The sequence below is a fragment of the Panthera leo genome, chromosome E1, assembly GCF_018350215.1.
Source record: "Panthera leo isolate Ple1 chromosome E1, P.leo_Ple1_pat1.1, whole genome shotgun sequence".
Lineage (NCBI taxonomy): Eukaryota > Metazoa > Chordata > Mammalia > Carnivora > Felidae > Panthera > Panthera leo.
In genome coordinates this window covers 44,326,246-44,343,812 of record NC_056692.1, presented here as the reverse complement: position 1 = coordinate 44,343,812, position 17,567 = coordinate 44,326,246, and the positions used below count along the sequence as shown (strand labels likewise).

Here is a 17,567-nt window from a genome sequence, read left to right as displayed (position 1 = left end):
AAGTTTCCTTTTGGCAAATGGGAAAATACCTTATATTTACGTACAGTATAGTATCTTGAAGGCAGTGCTACATCGTACCTGAACTGGGAGAATAAGCTTTGGGGAATGTGGGTGGAGGAGGAGGTCACTGCAAACATACATAATAATTTCATTTCTTTATGGACTAGTGTTCTGATATAGCCCTTTTTGTGTTTATGCTGTTCATATAGAGAAAGCATTAGGCAAATAATCACAAATTTGTAATTACAAACTGATAAGGCCACTATAAATAGGGTGTGAGGAGAGAGACCTAATGAGGGACTTGACCTACGCCCAGGTGTCAGGTTTGCAATTGAACCACCGAAAGAGGTACTAGAAAATAGCAAAAAGTTAAGCCGCCTCAACAAAAAAATCAAATTGGAAAGAATGTTATGTACCTGCTATGTACCGAGCACAGAAGAGTATGAAAGACATCCTAAAATCTTCTCTAAAAAGGGTGTCAGGAAGGTCCTTTTTGAGCAAATAACATTGAAGCTGGGATCTGAAGGTTGAGAAGGAAACAGTAATTTGAAGAGCATAACAGAAGGAGAAAACAGTATGTGCAAAGTCCCTAAGACATAGCAGCACTTGGCACTGAAATAACTGAAAGAAGGCCAATGTGACTGGAGTTGCATATTAATGGAAAACCATTATAAGGAGTTCAGTTTTCATTCTAAGTGTGTGGGGAGTCATTGAAGGATTTTCAGAAGAGGATTGACTTGATGTAGATGTTAGATCTCTTGGCTACTATATGTGAAATGTAATGGAAGAAGGAGGCAAGAATAAAAATATCTTAGGGGCGCCTGGGTGGCTCAGTCGGTTAAGCGTCTGACTCTTGATTTCACCTCATGTCGTGATCGCATGGTTTGTGAGATGGAGCCCTACATGGGGCTTTGCGCTGATAGAACAGAGCCTGCTTGGGATTCTCTCTCTCTCTCTCAAAATAAATAAAAACTTAAAAAAGTAGGCTTAGGATGAAAGTAACCTAGACCAAAGTGGTAGTAGTGGAGTAGGAAAGAGATTGGTAAATTCAAGAGATGTTTTGGAGGTAGAACCAATGAGACATGGAGACTGATTGAATGGGAGAGGGTGGGGATCAAGACTGCTGCCTGGATTTCATTTTGGTGGTGCCATTTAATAAATGAAGAATCCTGTGAGAGGGGGACAAATCTGAAGGAGGATAATTATCCTGTTTTTGTTTTTTTTAAGAGCATTGATTTTGAGAGAGAGAGAGAGAGAGAGAGCGAGCGAGCAGGGGAGGGGCAGAGGGAGAGGGAGAGAGAATCCCAAGCAGGTTCCGTGCCATCAGTGAGGAACCTGACTCGGAGTTTGATCTCATGAACTGTGAGATCATGACCTGAGCAGAAGTCAAGAGTCCGACACTTAACCAATTGAGCCACCCAGGTGCCCTGACAATCTGTTTTGAACAAAATGAGTTGGAGATATTTGTGAAGCCAACCAGTAGAAATATGGAGAAAAAAACCTCTAATCTTTTGAGGGATCTAGTCTTGTTGGGAAGCTAAGAATGTTTAACAGGAACAATTGGATAATGTTACAAGTCAGTATGTATTTGATTGCACAGATAATAATAAAGAAATTCAGTAAACAGATCCTTGTAGACTGGAAAAATGGTGTTTCTTGATGGAGTGGAACTTAAAGCTTTAGAAGATGGGAAGTGTTTGGATTGGTAAAAAAGAAGGGAAAAAATGGTTTTAGCATGGAATAGCACGAGCAAAAGCCTAAAATTGAGAATGGTGTTTAGGAACAAAAGAACCATAAAATATTATAGTTTTGGTTGGAATGGGAATTGAGAGCAGGAGGAGATAAGGTTTTGCTAGCCAGGTAGAATCAGATTATAGGGGACTTAACATCCACGTTGAGGGGTTTAAGGCATTGGTAATACATAGCCATTATACGTTTTTGAACAGAAGACTTGTAATGAAAGCACTACTTTGGGAAGATTAATCTGGTGCTGTTGGCAAGGAGGGACAAGACGAGAGTTAGGGAGACATATGGGCTAGTAAAATAATCGAGTTACATGGTAACATACACCTGAGTTTCTCATTCTTGGTACTATTGATGTTTGGGGCAAACTAATTCTTTGTTGTGGGGGACCCTGTCCTATGTATTATAGAGTGTTCTGCAGCATCCCTGGCCTCCACCCACTAGGTGCCCCCTCCATTTGTGACAATCAAAAGTGCCCCCCACTAAGAATTGCTAAATATCCCTTGAGGGGCAAAAATCACCCAGATGGGAAACCACTGATACAGACCTAAACTAAATTAAAGTTCTAAAAATAAGATTTTAATGTGTAACAGGAAAATTCCACAGTGATTTTTTTTTTCCCCCTTATACCTCCTTATATTGTCTGAAGCTTTTATTATCCATTTCTTTTATGGTTCAAAAAAAAAAAAAAAGGCAGCTATCTTCTTTTTTGACAAAAACAAGAATAAAACAAAATAATTTATATGGTCACATTTAGGTCTGAATTAGTTGTACAGTTACAGAGGTTTGTTTATATTTTTAAAAATATTACATGTTTAAGAACAAGCAAGGAAAAAATTTTGCCATTTTGTGCTGTTGATTCCTCTTTTAAATTAATGCAACCTAGGACTAACCCATTAATTTAATCGGTAGGAATTCTCTTTTAAACTTTTTTTTTTTTTTTTTTTTTTTGAGGATGGGTGTGGTGTTGCTGTTTGTCTCCCTGTTAGCAGCATTCATCCATCTGGCTTTAATTTGTAGAAGTCCTGAGATGATGCACTGAATGATATTCTTTTGGGGACAGGTCCACACCAGCAGTTGGGCCAAAGTGGATGACTAGCCAGGGGGCTGATCTTAGCCCTGCTCTTCATAAGCTCCCAATCTGTAGTGCCTTAGAAAATAGCCCATTTCCTCCCTATTTCCTACCAAAGAGACACCATCTCTGAGGAACTTAGAGGTGCTTGAGCAGAGTGGTGATAGAAGCTGTAGGTGGGATTCTCCAAGTGGCAAATTTTACGGGGTATATGAGAGTTTGAGTTGGCTGCCTTTACTATCACTTTCTCACCCTCTTAATTGGTAACAGGGGCGCTTGGGTGGCTCAGTCGGTTAAGCGTCCAACTTCAGCTCAGGTCATGATCTCACTGTTCGTGAGTTCGAGCCCCGTGTTGGGCTCTGTGCTGACACCTAGCTCAGAGCCGGGAGCCTGTCTTCGGATTCTGTGTCTCCCTCTCTTTTTGTCCCTCTCCAGCTTGCTCGCTCGCACGCGCTCTCAAAATAAACATTACAAAATTTTTTTAAAAAGAATTGGTAATAAAAAATTATCTTCTTCTGAGCAAAGCTTGATTTTATATCAGAAATGGATAGAATCCTTGATTATGATACTTTTTCTCTTGTTCATTTAATATTGAAAAGACGGGAAAAAAAAGCAAAGTTCCAGGACTTTATGGCCATAGTATATGGCCATATGTGTGTCAAATTTTCCTGGTGATCAGTAGTACTGAGTTAGCTGGTGAATCATTTGGGTCTTTTGTGGCTTATATATTAACAAAATAAGCAATTGTGGCAGATATGTTGGGAGATGTTATAATAATGGAAACTGTGTCTTTATTGAGTTTGTTTATATTGGAAGACAGGAAAAGAGGAGGTTTTTAGTGTCTACTATGTGCTAGTCCGTATACTAGGAGCACTGTATATGTATCATGTCATTTAATCCACACAATCTAAGAAATAGAGCTCTGTTTTCCAGATGAGGAGATTGAGGCTTCCAAGTCACACTCTTGGAAGTGCTGGCACACAAATTTGAACACATACCTCCAAAATTAATCCTGAGTATATCGTTTCTACTCCCCATGTTCTTTCATTTACAACAAAATTAAACAAGTTGGTTCTTAGGAAATCTCCATATTTTGTAAAAGAGTAATTAGGTGGTAATTATTTGTATCACAAAATAATAATTGTGTGCCACAGAGTTTCTTTCAGTAGAGATTTCCAGAGATTCTTACCTATTGGACTTACAGTTGACCCTTGAACAAGGCAGGAGTTAGGGGCACTGACCCCTATGTAGTGGAAAAATCCGAACATAACTTTTGACTCCTCAAAAACTTAGCTACTTTCAGCCTACTGTTGCCTAGAAGCCTTGCCAATAACATAAACAGTTGATTAACACATATTTTGTATACGTATTATATACGTGTTCTTATAATACAGTGAGCTAGAGAAAAGAAAATGTTACCAAGAAAATCATAAGGAAGAGAAGATACATTTTTAGTAGTATATTGTATTTATTGAAAAAAATCCACATGTAAGTGGACCCATGCAGTTCAAACCCATGCTGTTCAAGGGTCAACTGTATATGAATACAGAGAAACTTAAAGCTAAGACTAACATAAGATACTACCAGTAGGAGGACTGGCAGAAATCAAAGATCAGTTGTTTATTCATTCAACATCCATTAGTTAAGCCCTTGCTTAAAAAGTACATAATAGATGCTGGGAATCTAATAATGAGCAAAACCAGAAGTAGTCTCTACCTTTCTGCAGTTTATAGTGAGGAAGACCTTACTTATTTATGTAAAATTACAGCAGTGAGAAGTATTACAAAGGAAAGGTACTTAGTGCTATAAGAGTGTGTAATAGGAATGCCTGACCTCATCAGAGCTCCCCCAAAAAAGTGTTCCTTGAGAAAGAAGTCCAAAGAATGACTCGAATATGCATAGTTTGGAGGAAGGTACCAGGTAAAGTGAACTATATATATGTTTAAAGGGCCTGTGGCAGGAAGGTAACATGGTAGGTTTGAGGAGTTGAAAGAAAGCCATTGTCCAAACACAGCGTAAGAAAACATGATACAAGAGGAATTGGAGAGGTAAGCACGGACTATACCATCCTCCCTGGTTTGGTGGTTTGGATTTTTGTCATTAAGGACAATGAGAAGCCAGAGAAAGATCTAAAGTGAGAGGATAATATGATCAGATCTGATTTGTGAAAAGCTCACAGAGAGAAAATGGATCACAGGGTGGGAAAGAATTCAGGGAAGACAAATAAGACACTATTAAAAGTAATGGTGGGGGGCGCCTAGGTGGCTCAGTCGGTTGAGTGTCCAACTCTTGGTGTCGGCTCAGATCATGATCTCATGGTCATGGAATCAAGCCCCGCACATCAGCTCCATGCATGGTGGGTGTGGAGCCTGCTTGAGATTCTCTCTTTCCCTCTTTCTGCCCCTCCTCTTGCACACACACTCTCTCAAAATAAACTTAAAAAAGGGGGGGGGGGGACAGGTCTGCCTTAGAAAGTAAATGTTTCATTGAGTTTCTTCCTTTCATCACCATTGCAGTTGCCTAATTTAAATGAGTATCATTTTGGCATATACCTATATGCACGGTTCCAGAACCCTAGGTCATGGGATGGTCTGGTAGAACACCAGAGGGACAGATAAGTTCTTATGGAGGTTTAGAATTCAGCCAAGTACTGTGCTAGATTTATCTCAAAGGTAGTGTTTTTTGTACTTATTTTACAGATGATTAAAACTGAAGGTCAGAGAAGTGACTTGGATATCTTGATTAGAAAGTGTCAGAGGGTTAGAGTTAGGTTTCATCGGCCATGGATTGAAGCTGGAGGTTATATTAAACAGTCAAGAAATAATTGAATCAAATTAGATTTGAACACCCTTTAGCCTGTTGTTTTCTGAACGACGTTTTTTTGAGTTCTTCCACCGTGCAAATGTTGAAGTTCTCTGAGGAAAACACTCGTAGTTCGTCACATTACCTTTCACGTATGTCTTTTCTGTGTCATAGTACAGAGGAGATGTAGGCCAGATAGCAGAGAGCCTGTAGCATGTTTAAAACCTGCTCTTATATTCACTCCTTGCCAGTGCCACCTATTTTTGTGGGAAGGTTCACCTTCTCAATTGTTTGATAAAAAAAAAAATCAAAAGCACAGGGGTGCCTGGCTGGCTCATTCGGTAGAGCATGCGGCTCTTGATCTTGGGGTCATCGGTTTGAAGTCCCAAGTTGGGTATACAGATTGCTTAAATAAATAAACTTTTAAAAACACATTAGAAAGCTTTGATTAGGGAGGAAGACACGATGATAATGTTGATGGCATGGCTAAAATTTGAGTGATTATTAGGTATGTACTAGGAGCCATTATGTACTTTATGTAACATTATGTACATATTAACCATTATGGACTCTTATGTTTTAAAACAAGAGACTTGAGACATTGTCACTTGCCCAAGAAGGAACATGAAGACCTACAAACAAGAGGCTTTGGAACTTGAGTAACTCAAGCCTTTCTTTTAAAGCTAAGGGCCATGGCCTGAAGGATTAGAAAGTATTTTATTCATAACATCTTGAATTAACAGATGAGACAGCCTTTTTGGCTTTGGGGAATCTGCTGAGCAGGGATATTTTTAATTAGAATAAATCTTTTTTAGATCAGTCCTTTTCAAACTTTAATACGCATATAAATCACCCGGGGATCTTGTTAAAAATGCTGATTCTGATTTAGTAGGTTTAGGATTGGGTCTGAGATTCCACACTTCCAGAAAACTTCCAGAAGATATTAGTGTTGTTGCTCCAAGGACCACACTTTGAATAGCAGTTTTAGATAGTTCTCAAAGTGGTAGGAAATGACTGGATTAAGAACGGTAACGTTAGAGGGAAAAAATGCTGCCTGTGATAGTTTAGATTATTAATTTAAATTAAATTTAAATTTGAATTAAATTTAAATTCCCACCTTTTTCCTTTCCCTTGTGCCTAGATGGAAATGGTCAGATTAGACAGTCCTGAGACTTTAAAAAATTTAGACTGTATAGAAAGTAAGCTTAAACAAGAGGCTCCAGAGACCCCATGAGAAAATAGAAAACTACACCCTTGGGCTAAGTAAGTCATCAACTACTACTAGGACTTTGAATATAAAAAATTATAATTAATAATACTCATAGAAATGTTAGTAAACATTTGCTTTTTCATTCAAATATTTGAGATTGTACTATAGCCAAGGCATATTAATCACTTGTTACAATGTAATCTAGCTTTACTGTTACAGTGTTAGCTAGTGGTTTCATGAGGTCATCCCACCGTGCTGGTTTTATTGTAACTATTAAACTGTTCAACAAATTATGAGCTGTATACATGGCTAAAAATAAACACTGTTGTATCATGATCACTTGTAAGATATCTCACTTTGTGAGTTGATGATTTTTTTAATCAATTGGTGACTTTTATATCTTGTGATAGACCAGAAGTTAAAAAGAAACCCAGAAAGATTAAAAGAAACTCCTATGGTGTTGTGCTCCTAAAAATGCTAGGCAAAACATAAATATATGTAAACACATAATTTACAGATACACAATTTATATAACAGACTTAAAATTAGTGTTATATGATACACTAAAACTTCAACAACAAAAAAAACCTCTCTGGTTTAATGCTCTCAAAAATTCTGGATAAAATAGTAAGAAAAGGTAAATCATCTAACAGAAAAATGAATGACACATGAATTGGCATTTGCCAGAAGACCAATAAACGTGAAATAAATTACTATTGAACTCATTTTAATATTCAGAGAAATGCAAATTAAAGGCACTAGATAAGCATTTTACATCTGTCAGACTGGTAAAAATAAGAAATTGGGGGGCACCTGGCTGGCTGTCATTAGAGCCTGCAACTCGATGTCAAGGTCATGAGTTCAAGCCCCACATAGAGAGAGGGATAGAGATTACAATCAATCAGTCAATAAACAAAGATTTTTTTGATAGTACATAGTGTAGACAAAGATGTGGCATAATGAGTAGTCATATGTTTTTGGTAGGAGTGTAAATTAAACCCACACTTTGAAAATGATTTGTATTACCTAGTAAAGATGAACCTGTGTATGAACATGAACTCAACAACCCCATAATTTCATTCTTAAGTATATATCCCAATTTGGAGAGATTCTTAAATAGGTACCCTAAGAGATAAATATAAGAATGTTCTTTGCAGCATTATTATAACTGGAAAAAAACTGGAAATAGCCCAAATGTTCATATACTGTAAATAGATAAAATGGATTTTGATGTATTTTTACAATGGAAATATTATTTATTCTGCAATCAAAATGAATGAATTCTAGCTACACAGATTGAGAATGAATTTTTTAAATATTGGATTTCAAAGCAAATTATAGCATAATATGTACAACATGCTTGTATTTATTTAAAAATTCAGAAACAGGGAAAAGTGTTGCATTGCTTAAGGATGATACATACATACAAATGTATAAAAATTGTAAAGAAAACCTGAAGATTAACAAAATTCAGAGTGGTGGTTTCAGAGAGGTTATGTGACTGATGAGCACCTGTGGGAGAGGGCTTGAAATATATTGGTAATATCTATTTCTTGAGCTGGATAGTGAGTACATGGGTCTAAATGTTTTCATTTATTATTAATTAAAATGTCATTCTAGCTGTTATATACTTTATAGCTATGTTTTATAACTTTAGAAAAAGAAAAATATATTCACCTAGATTAAAGATTAGTGCTATTATAGTTTGCTCATTTGTCTCCCAATATGCTTCCTTGGGTGGGTGAGAATAGGGTTGCTTTAAAGGTCATAGGTGGAGAGGCATCTGGATGGCCCTGTCAGTTAAGTGGCTGACTCTTGATTTCACCTCAGGTCATGATCTCATGATCTGGGTCAGAGCATGGAGGCTGCTTGGGATTCTCTTTCTGTTTCCCTCCCACCCCATGTCCCCCTCTCCAACTCATTAGTACGCACACTCAAATAAAAATTTTTTTTTAATTTTTTTTACATTTTTCTCATTTTTTTTATTGTAAGAAGTAACCACTTTTTAAAACAAAATTTGTATTCAAGTATTTTGCTTTTATATAGAAAACTGAAATATATGGCAAACCTAGCACCGGGGGTGGAAGAGAAGAATTGATTATGTACTTTTACAAGGATTTGATACTACATGTGGCTCTGTATAACGTTATTTGCATTTAAATTCAGATCATTTAAAAATGTGTATTGTAAACCCTAGGACAATCACTAAAATTTTAAGACTATTTATTTATTTTAATTTTTAATAAAAATTTTTAAAAATAGGTGGGGAAGTTTTTGTGGAGGATGACATTTCATGCATATCGTGAAAAATTGCTTAAACCACCGTTGTTAGTTTGGAGCAGTGTAGTTTGGTGGGGTGGGCAGACCCATAAACACATAACTGTAACAAAATATGAGTGCGCCACTAGAAGAGATATGTTTACAAAAAAAAAAAAAAAGGTTAGGAATCAGCCAGGAAACCTTCATGAAGTAGGTGTTAATTAAGCTGGGTCTGTAGAGATGAGCAATTTGTAAAAGGAGGTATGTGAGGGAGCCTCCATTCCTCTGTGGGGGAAGAGGAAGTACAAAAAGGCACAGAGGCCTAAATGTCCATGGAGAATTGAGTGAGTAAATTCAGGTATGTTAGGAGCCATACTGTGAAGAGCCTTGTGTAACATGCCATGGAGTTTGCACTATGGACATTGAGGTTTTGTTTTATTACTTAAATTAGTGTCACTGATTTGATTACACTATGTCAGGCTCCGCTAGGCGTTACTTTGAAACTGTATATTTGTGTACTTATGTTCTTTTCCCTCTACTTTCAGGCTGCTATATGGCAAGCACTAAACCACTATGCTTACCGAGATGCAGTTTTTCTTGCAGAACGACTGTATGCAGAAGGTTTGTAATCTGTTCATTTCTATAAAACAATAAAGGAATAAAATAAATGGAATTCTGTCCTTTCCTATGACTTCAATATAACAAGACTCTGGGGATTGCTTTTGTTGTTTCTTTATGATTGGTACTAGTTCATAAAAACTTTTCCTTGTATCTGTTTTCTCCCTTATGTGCTACTTTTAATAACTGTAGAGTTGTTTCAGGTTTTACACTATGGTTTACTTAATCATTTTCCAATCTCTAGATATTTTTGTCTAGGTTTTCTGTTAAGAGAGTCTATATTCTATAGCTAAGAGCATGAATTTAGTCTATAGCTTTGGTATAAACCCTCACCCTGTCACTTAAATATGCAGTTGTAGACCTTGGACAGTCACTCAGTGTCTGAGTATTTCAGAGTTCTCATCTATAAAATAAAGTTAACGATAATCGCTTGCGAACGTTGAAGAGTGAAATGAGATAATGTATTTAAAGCACTTGGCACAGCCTTCTGGCATGGTAATAAATGTTCGATAAACACATGCTGGTAATGTATGCTTTGTTTCTGTCATTAATTCTTGTAATTCTCTTTCTAAGATGCTAATACAGATAATTAGGTACAGCTTTTTTTTTCTTTTATATGTCATTTTGTGGGGCTATATATTCTAGAATGGAACTTACAAGTCAAACTGTGATCAGTTCTACAACAAATTACTTTTTCCCCAGTTGATAACCCAGCAGAGAGAAGGGTAAAATAATCTGGGGTGTGACCAACACCATAAGACTTCCTTCATAATCCTTTCAGTATTAGATTTGATCAATTTAATGTATTTTTGCTTACTTGAGAATTATGAAATATTTTGTCTTGCATTTTTATAACTACAAGGGATTCTGGGTATTTTCTCAAGTGTTTGTTTTAAATTTATTCCTAGTTCTATGAGGTATATCTTTATTGTCTATTTGACCCAGATTGTTGCTTTTTAATCTTAATTCTATTGGTATATTTAAAATTTTTATGTAGTTGACCTCATCTGCTTTATCATTTATACTTTCTTCTATTGCTTCAGTAGGTGGAAAAGTCATCTTTCTACAACTACAATTAATATGTGGTTATTGATGGTTAAAAAAATTTAAAGAATTTATCATGGTATTATTACTTAATTTATTCAATATTGTATATTAAACAATGCTTTTTTCCCCTCCTGCATGGTGTTTTACTTGGTTTTATATTAAATTTTTAAAAAATGTTTTGTTCTGGGGTGCCTGGGTGGCTCAGTCAGTTAAGCATCAGTCTCTTGGTTTTGGCTCAGGTCTTGATCTCTCAGTTTGTGGGGTCGTGCGCTGTGTCAGGCTCCACAACAGCATGGAGCCTGCTTGGGATTCTCTGTCTCCCTCTCTCTCTGCCCCTTCCTTGCTCATGCTTGCTCTGTCTCTCAAAATAAATAAATAAACTTAAAAAAAAAACAAACAAAAAACGCTTTGTTCTGTCTCCAGAATTTCTCCTCTCTTCCATTAGTTAATTTTCTGTTTTTAATCCAATATCATGCCTTTTTTTTTTTTTTTTAAGAGAGAGAGTGCAAATTGGGGAGGGGGGGAGGGAGGTAGAGAGAGAGAATCTCAAGTAGGCTCCACACTTAGCATGGAGCCCGACATGGGGCTTGATCCTACTATGCTGGGATCATGACCTGAGCCAAAATCAAGAGCCTGTCACTCAATCCACAGAGCCACCCAGGCACCCCCATACCATTTTTAACACTTTATATTTTAATATTTCATAAGGCCTATCGCCCATCATTTTTTTCTTTCCAATTCATTCATTAGAAGTCTTTCCCCTTTTTTTATCCTTTATTTTTCTATGTCTATTTTATTATTGCTTTGAAATTTCACAAAGATTTTGACCAATGCTGACCTGCAAACATATAATTCTCTAAATTACTATAGATAGCCTTCCCAACAAGAAATAGTGCTGCCTTCTTTTTACTCAGGTGTTTGTTTGCTTAATCCGTTTTTGTACTTTCTGTGTATGTTCCCATTGGATTACTTGCCAAGAGTTTCCATTTTTTTTGTGGTTGTAGATGAGCTTTATTTTTGCGTATTTTGTATGTTTGCGTCTGAATTGCTAGTGGAACCTTTCTGATCAGTTGTATGATTTTACTCTAGTAGCAAGTACTTAGTAACCTAACTGCAAGCATAAGAAAGTAGATCTTAGGGATTTGCCAGGCATGTGTCACCAGAAAGGACAAGGGATAAGAACATTAAAAATACAGACAAGATACGGACCAGGAAATGTAAACTATAGGAAAGTTAACACAGAAGAATATTGGTGAATAAGATTCAGAGAAGTGCCAGAAATCTAGATGAGGTTGAATTGGGAGATGTGGGGGAATAACATGGGAGCGGAAGACCATGAATCAGGTGCAGAATTTTTCCATTAATGAAGCAGAATGTCCTGCATTTAGTAGCTGAGAGTTATGAGGAGAAGGTATGAACTCAGGAGCAGGGAGTTTCACAAACAGGCAAAGAGTAATGCTTGGAAATGGTTTTACGAAGCAAAGAGGAAACCTTACCTTGATTCTGATGTAAGTGGGATATGAGGGAAATAGCATCACTTTGAGAGTGCTGTCAGGTCCTTCAAGAGAGACTGGAAATTCAGTAAAGAAAGTGGGGAGGATCTGTGTGTGGAACAGGAGTCTGAGGTCCCAGTGAAAGGATTTAGAAGGTGAGAGAGGCTTAGAAAGAAAATAATGCAATAGATTGCCCTACTCTACTCGATATTTTAAAAGCAAGGTGTATCATGCAAAACCTACTGACATATATTTTCATTGATACCTACGCAACCCTCATGTTTTGCTGTCTTATACTTTCTTTTTTGTATTTGCTTATTAAAGGATTGGCAGTTTCTAGTTTATTATAGTTAGGCTCTAAAAGATTGTGAGTTAGTGGTTTCAAATTCAAACAAGTAGGTTTTCCCATAGAATTGGGGCAGGGTTCCAGATGAATCTGGATAAAGCTGTTTAATCCACTTTCTGTGTTTGATACAGTGCTTGATACTTGGAAAGTTGTTCAGTGTTAGTTTCTCTCAACATACAGTTGACCCTTGAACAACGCAGATTGGAACCATGTGAGTCTATTCGAATGCAGATTTTTAATACAATATAGTACCATAAATGTATTTTCTCTTCCTTATGATTTTCCCCTTTTTTAAAAATTATTTTAATGTTTGTTTATTTTTGAGAGAGAGAAAACGGGGGAGGGGCAGAGAGAGAGGAAGATACGGAATTCAGGGCAAGCTCCAGGCTGTCAGCACAGAGCCCAATGCAGGGCTCAAACTCACAAACTGTGAGATCATGACCTGAGCTGAAGTCGGACGCTTAACCAACTGAGCTACCCAGGTGCCCCTCTTATGATTTTCTTAATAGCATTTTGAGAGAGAGAAAGAGAACATGAGCAGGGGAGGGGCAAAAAGAGGGGTGGGGAGAGAGAGAGAATCCCAAGTAGGCTCCATGCTGACAGCTCAGAGCCCAACTTGGGACTTGAACTCAGGAACCACAGAGATCATGACCTGAGGCAAAATCAAGAGTGATGCTTAACCAGGTGAGCCACCCAGGCACCCCAACAGTAGGCTTTTAGTAGTTAAGTTTTGGGGAAGTCAAAAATTACTGGCAGATTTTTGACTCTGCAGGGTAGGTGCCTCTGACCCCCTCATTGTTCAAGGGTTAACTGTTGAACCTAACCACTCTGTTGAACTCTAATTTCTATGAGGGAAAATTTTATGGGAGCAGATACTATCCTAGTTCAATACCAATGACAACAGTAACTTCTAAAGAACATTTATTAATTTCTTATTATGTACTAGGTACTGTAATACTTAATTTCTTATTTAGTTTTCAATAATCCTATAAAATAGACATTACTATTGCCATTTTAGAAATGAAGAAACGGAGAGCAGTGTTCACAGGCAGTAAGTGGTAGATCTGATTCCACTTTACCAAGGGTAGCAGCAGATACAGGCCAGTCTGACCCATGATAGACATTACTAATCCATCATACTACTTGTTCCTGTTGAACCAGCCTCATAATTCTTATTAACACAGTGTTGCTGGCCGACAGTAATAGTTGATGAGAATTGGTATGTTACATGTAACCTGGTGCCCTTTTGCTCAGTGGCATCCTAATGCCACTAGCCATAGCTCCTGTGTTTTAGAGAAGGACACCCTATAGTGCATGAGGCTAACGAAGTAGATGGATAGGACCCTCTGAAAGCCAAATTCTTGAAGTAATTTCTCAATTTCACTAGTTCTTTGTCACCCATTTGTCTTTCTCCTAAGAATTCCATAGTTAGACCACCTAAGACTGTGCTATAAGCCAGGTGGTGTAGAATGTCAGCTCCGATGTTCATTAGCCATTTGGTCTTCAGTAAGAAGTTACTCTGAGCCTAATTTTCCTCATCTTTAACTTGGGAAGAGAGATACCTACTTAACAGGATAGTTTTCAGCACTAACTATAATAATCTGTGGTTTTGGCACGTAGGAAGTCCTTTACAAGTTCCTCTCCCCTAGCATATTCTATTACGGTGGCTTTTCAGATTTTTTTTTTTTTTTTTTTTTTTTTTTTTACTCTTCTTACATATGATGATATTTTCTCTGAGTGTTTGTTATTATTGTTGTTTTAATGCAGGTTGAAATTCACCGAATTGATTTCACAGTGCATAGTGAATCGAGCCTTGCTGTTTGGAAAAACTCCTAATCGTATCACCTCCCTCCATACCCCTTCACCTACTTTTCCTTCCCACTGCCATACCTGATCTCCTTGATCAAAGGTTTTCTCCATTGCTAATTAACACACAATATAGATTCAGCTTTCCCCTTTGCCCTAATAGATAGCATGTAGTACTGCAATATCTAAGGTTTTTAATTGCTATTAAATGTATTTAGCTGTTGAGAATGAATAGAAATGGGTGGTTAGGAACAAATAGAAACAGTCTTAGATTATATGGACAAAGAATACATTAATACAATAAATATGGCAGGTCCTTAGAGGTGATTTATTTATGTTCAGAAAATTAACCGGTTGTAAGTTCTGTGTACATTATATTTTGTGTACATTATATTATATACTTTCCCCAGGACCTCTGGGGAAAGATGAAGAATTGCTATCCGTGAGACTGCATGGGAGTGGCAGTTGTAACTGGTGAAAAGCAAGGAAGAAGAAGTAGCTGAAGACATTGTGTCAACATGTATTCCCTAAGTTATTCTGAGGGTCCTAGGGCAAAGCTCCCAATTGCTTGAAATCTAGTGTTCTATCTTGATGTAGATTTTGCATCCCACGCTACAAAATGTTCATTTTTCAATATGAACATATTTAAGTTACTGTAAAATTGTTCACCAGTTTTCTACCTGTCTTAACGATTAATGGGCCCAGATGTAGACATTGTACAGGGTATATCAGTTTCAGTAAATTGGGCTCAGTTGAAGAGAAGTGAACCCGAGTAAAAGGTTCAGCATCTGTTTCTCTTCTCTGTCTTAGCCAGGATACCGAGAGCCTAGACTCACAGAAATATGTGACTAAAAATGGCAACATTTTTTTTAGAAAAAATTGTTTATCAGGTTATATTAAAGGCATCATTGAGGGGAAATGTCCAGAGTACTACTAATGATATGGCATAGTGTTTCATTTGTAGGCCATTATTGGAAAATTTAATAAATATATCTGGTTCCTAAAAATTTCAGTCAGTTTGTTATATGGGGGTGGAGCAAGGAGGGGAGGGTATCAAAAGGGTGTCTGGTCCATTGGCCTAACCTTTTACTGTCAAAGTTAAATGCTTGCCAGTAAAAAGGATGATGCTTTTTTATTGTCATAGTTTACATTTTTATAATGTGTTAGTGATTAAGACTCAGGTCTTCGAACAAACTTTTTTTTATTCGAGACTCAAATGTTTCATTGCATTAACTTAGCTGTTTCACACAAACATCACAGACATCAAACTCAATGCATGTAAGCCTGGACTCATAATGTTCCCACGCTAATCTAAGGCATTGCTATCTCTTACTAAAAAAGCTTCCTAACTGCTTTTCCCATATCTACTCTTCCCTGCCTCTTCCCTTTCCCCTTCCCAAATCAACCCATTCTCTTTACTTTCCTTCTTAAAATGCTTCAGAGATGTCTAGTTGCTATGAGGATTTATCCCTAAATCTTTAGATCGCTTTCAGAGCCCTGCATGATCTGCTTTCTCCTTATGTATGACCACTTTCCACCTTCAAACACTAAGGAACCTTTTTAAAATTTCCTCCAGCCCTCTTACCTGTGGTATATTTACTCTAAGCACAGTTTCAAAGTATTTTAAAACATTTTAATCCTATCGCATACAATAAAGACAAAACCAGTTAATACTGCAATTTAGGATGTAAACAAATGTAGAGAAAATAAAAAGTGGCAATAGTATTAAAATACTGAAGTTGTGTATGTAGATGAGGTATTCAACAAAAGAAATGATTCTGAAGGATGGACTGAATCATGCTGCATCTGAAAAGCATAGAATCCAGGCAGTTGAAATCCTTCGCAATAGAAAAGTTAGTGATGAAATGGAATTATTTGAGCTTGTGGCTCATTGTCATGTATGTGTAACCCACATTACTATCCAATGACTATTCAGGTATTGTAAATTTAGTAGTGTTGTACTCCTAAATGCATGTGCTGTACTGCCTTTCTTTGATTTAAGAACTTAGATGATTGGGGTGCCTGGCTGGCTCAGTCAGTAGGGCATGCAACTCTTGATTTTGGGGTTTTGAATTCAAGCCCCACGTTGGGTGTAGAGCTTACTTTTAAAAAGTAAATTAAAATATTTTTTAAAAACAGAACTTAAGGGGTGCCTGGGTGGCTCAGTCAGTTGGGCATCTGACCCTTGATTTTGGCTCAGGTCATGATCTCACAGTTCATGGGATCAAGCCCCACATCAGGCTCCATGCAGACAGCAAAGAGACTGCTTGGGATTCTCTCTCCCTCTCTCACTGCCCCTCCCCTTCTTGTGCGTGCACTCTCTAAATAAATAAATAAATAAATAAATAAATAAACGAACTTAAAAGTTAATCAGGATGACGTGTGTCACAAATCATAGATGATTTCATAGATTCTATGCCCTTCGAATACTTAACAATATCAGAATTCTTGACAAGGCAGCAGGCAGAGTACTTTAACCTGTAAGCAGTTCTCGATGATAATTGTAGAGTTTATCAAGACCAAGAACCCTCACCTCACCAAACTTTTAAGTCTTGCCAGAACTGGTCCATTTTGGAAGTCTGCTCATTTACATTGTAAGTCAACACGAAGAAGAGGTGTCTGTCTGACTTGAAAGCATTGAAAGACTAATTCACCTTCCTATTTGATGGAAATGTATCTGAAAGATGCAAGCTTAAACCTCTCCTAACTATTTTGGACTTCTATGAAATGACCTTTCGTTTTTGAAGCCTAGCCTGTTTGTAAGAAGAGGGACTTCAGCATCATTCTACAACTTCGTTTGGGGTTTTTTGTTGTTGTTGTTTTCACTTAATAGTGTGTTCTGGAAATACGTCTTTTTTTTTTTTTTTGGATGACTATGGTGAGTGTTTCACCATATGGAAGTACCATACTTTAATTAGTACATGATTGATTCCTCAATATTATGTTAAGAGTGACTGGAGTCAATTCTCACTTTATTCCTGATTATAAAATAAATTATGGGCCTTCTAATTCCCAATCACATATTTTAATTAAGGCTCTAAGTAAAGGATGGTAAATAAAAGGATGTCATGGAGACATCTATAACCATTTCTAGGTCCTGTTGCTTTGATCTCTGCACACTTACTACCTAAGCCATGATCAGCCTTAGAATCTTTCTGAATTTAGCACTCG

General features: G+C 37.1%; 1 protein-coding gene across 6 annotated transcripts in view; it reads left to right on the top strand.

Moving 5' to 3' along the window:
- Positions 1-17,567, top strand: part of CDC27 (cell division cycle 27) — a 65,955-nt gene that overhangs the window by 3,092 nt on the left and 45,296 nt on the right. For all 6 annotated transcript variants that reach the window (XM_042917488.1, XM_042917484.1, XM_042917483.1 and 3 more), the window contains exon 2: positions 9,632-9,707. In XM_042917488.1, the coding sequence (XP_042773422.1) occupies positions 9,640-9,707 (68 nt within the window). In that variant the 5' untranslated portion in view covers positions 9,632-9,639. The remainder of the gene's footprint in view (positions 1-9,631; positions 9,708-17,567) is intronic.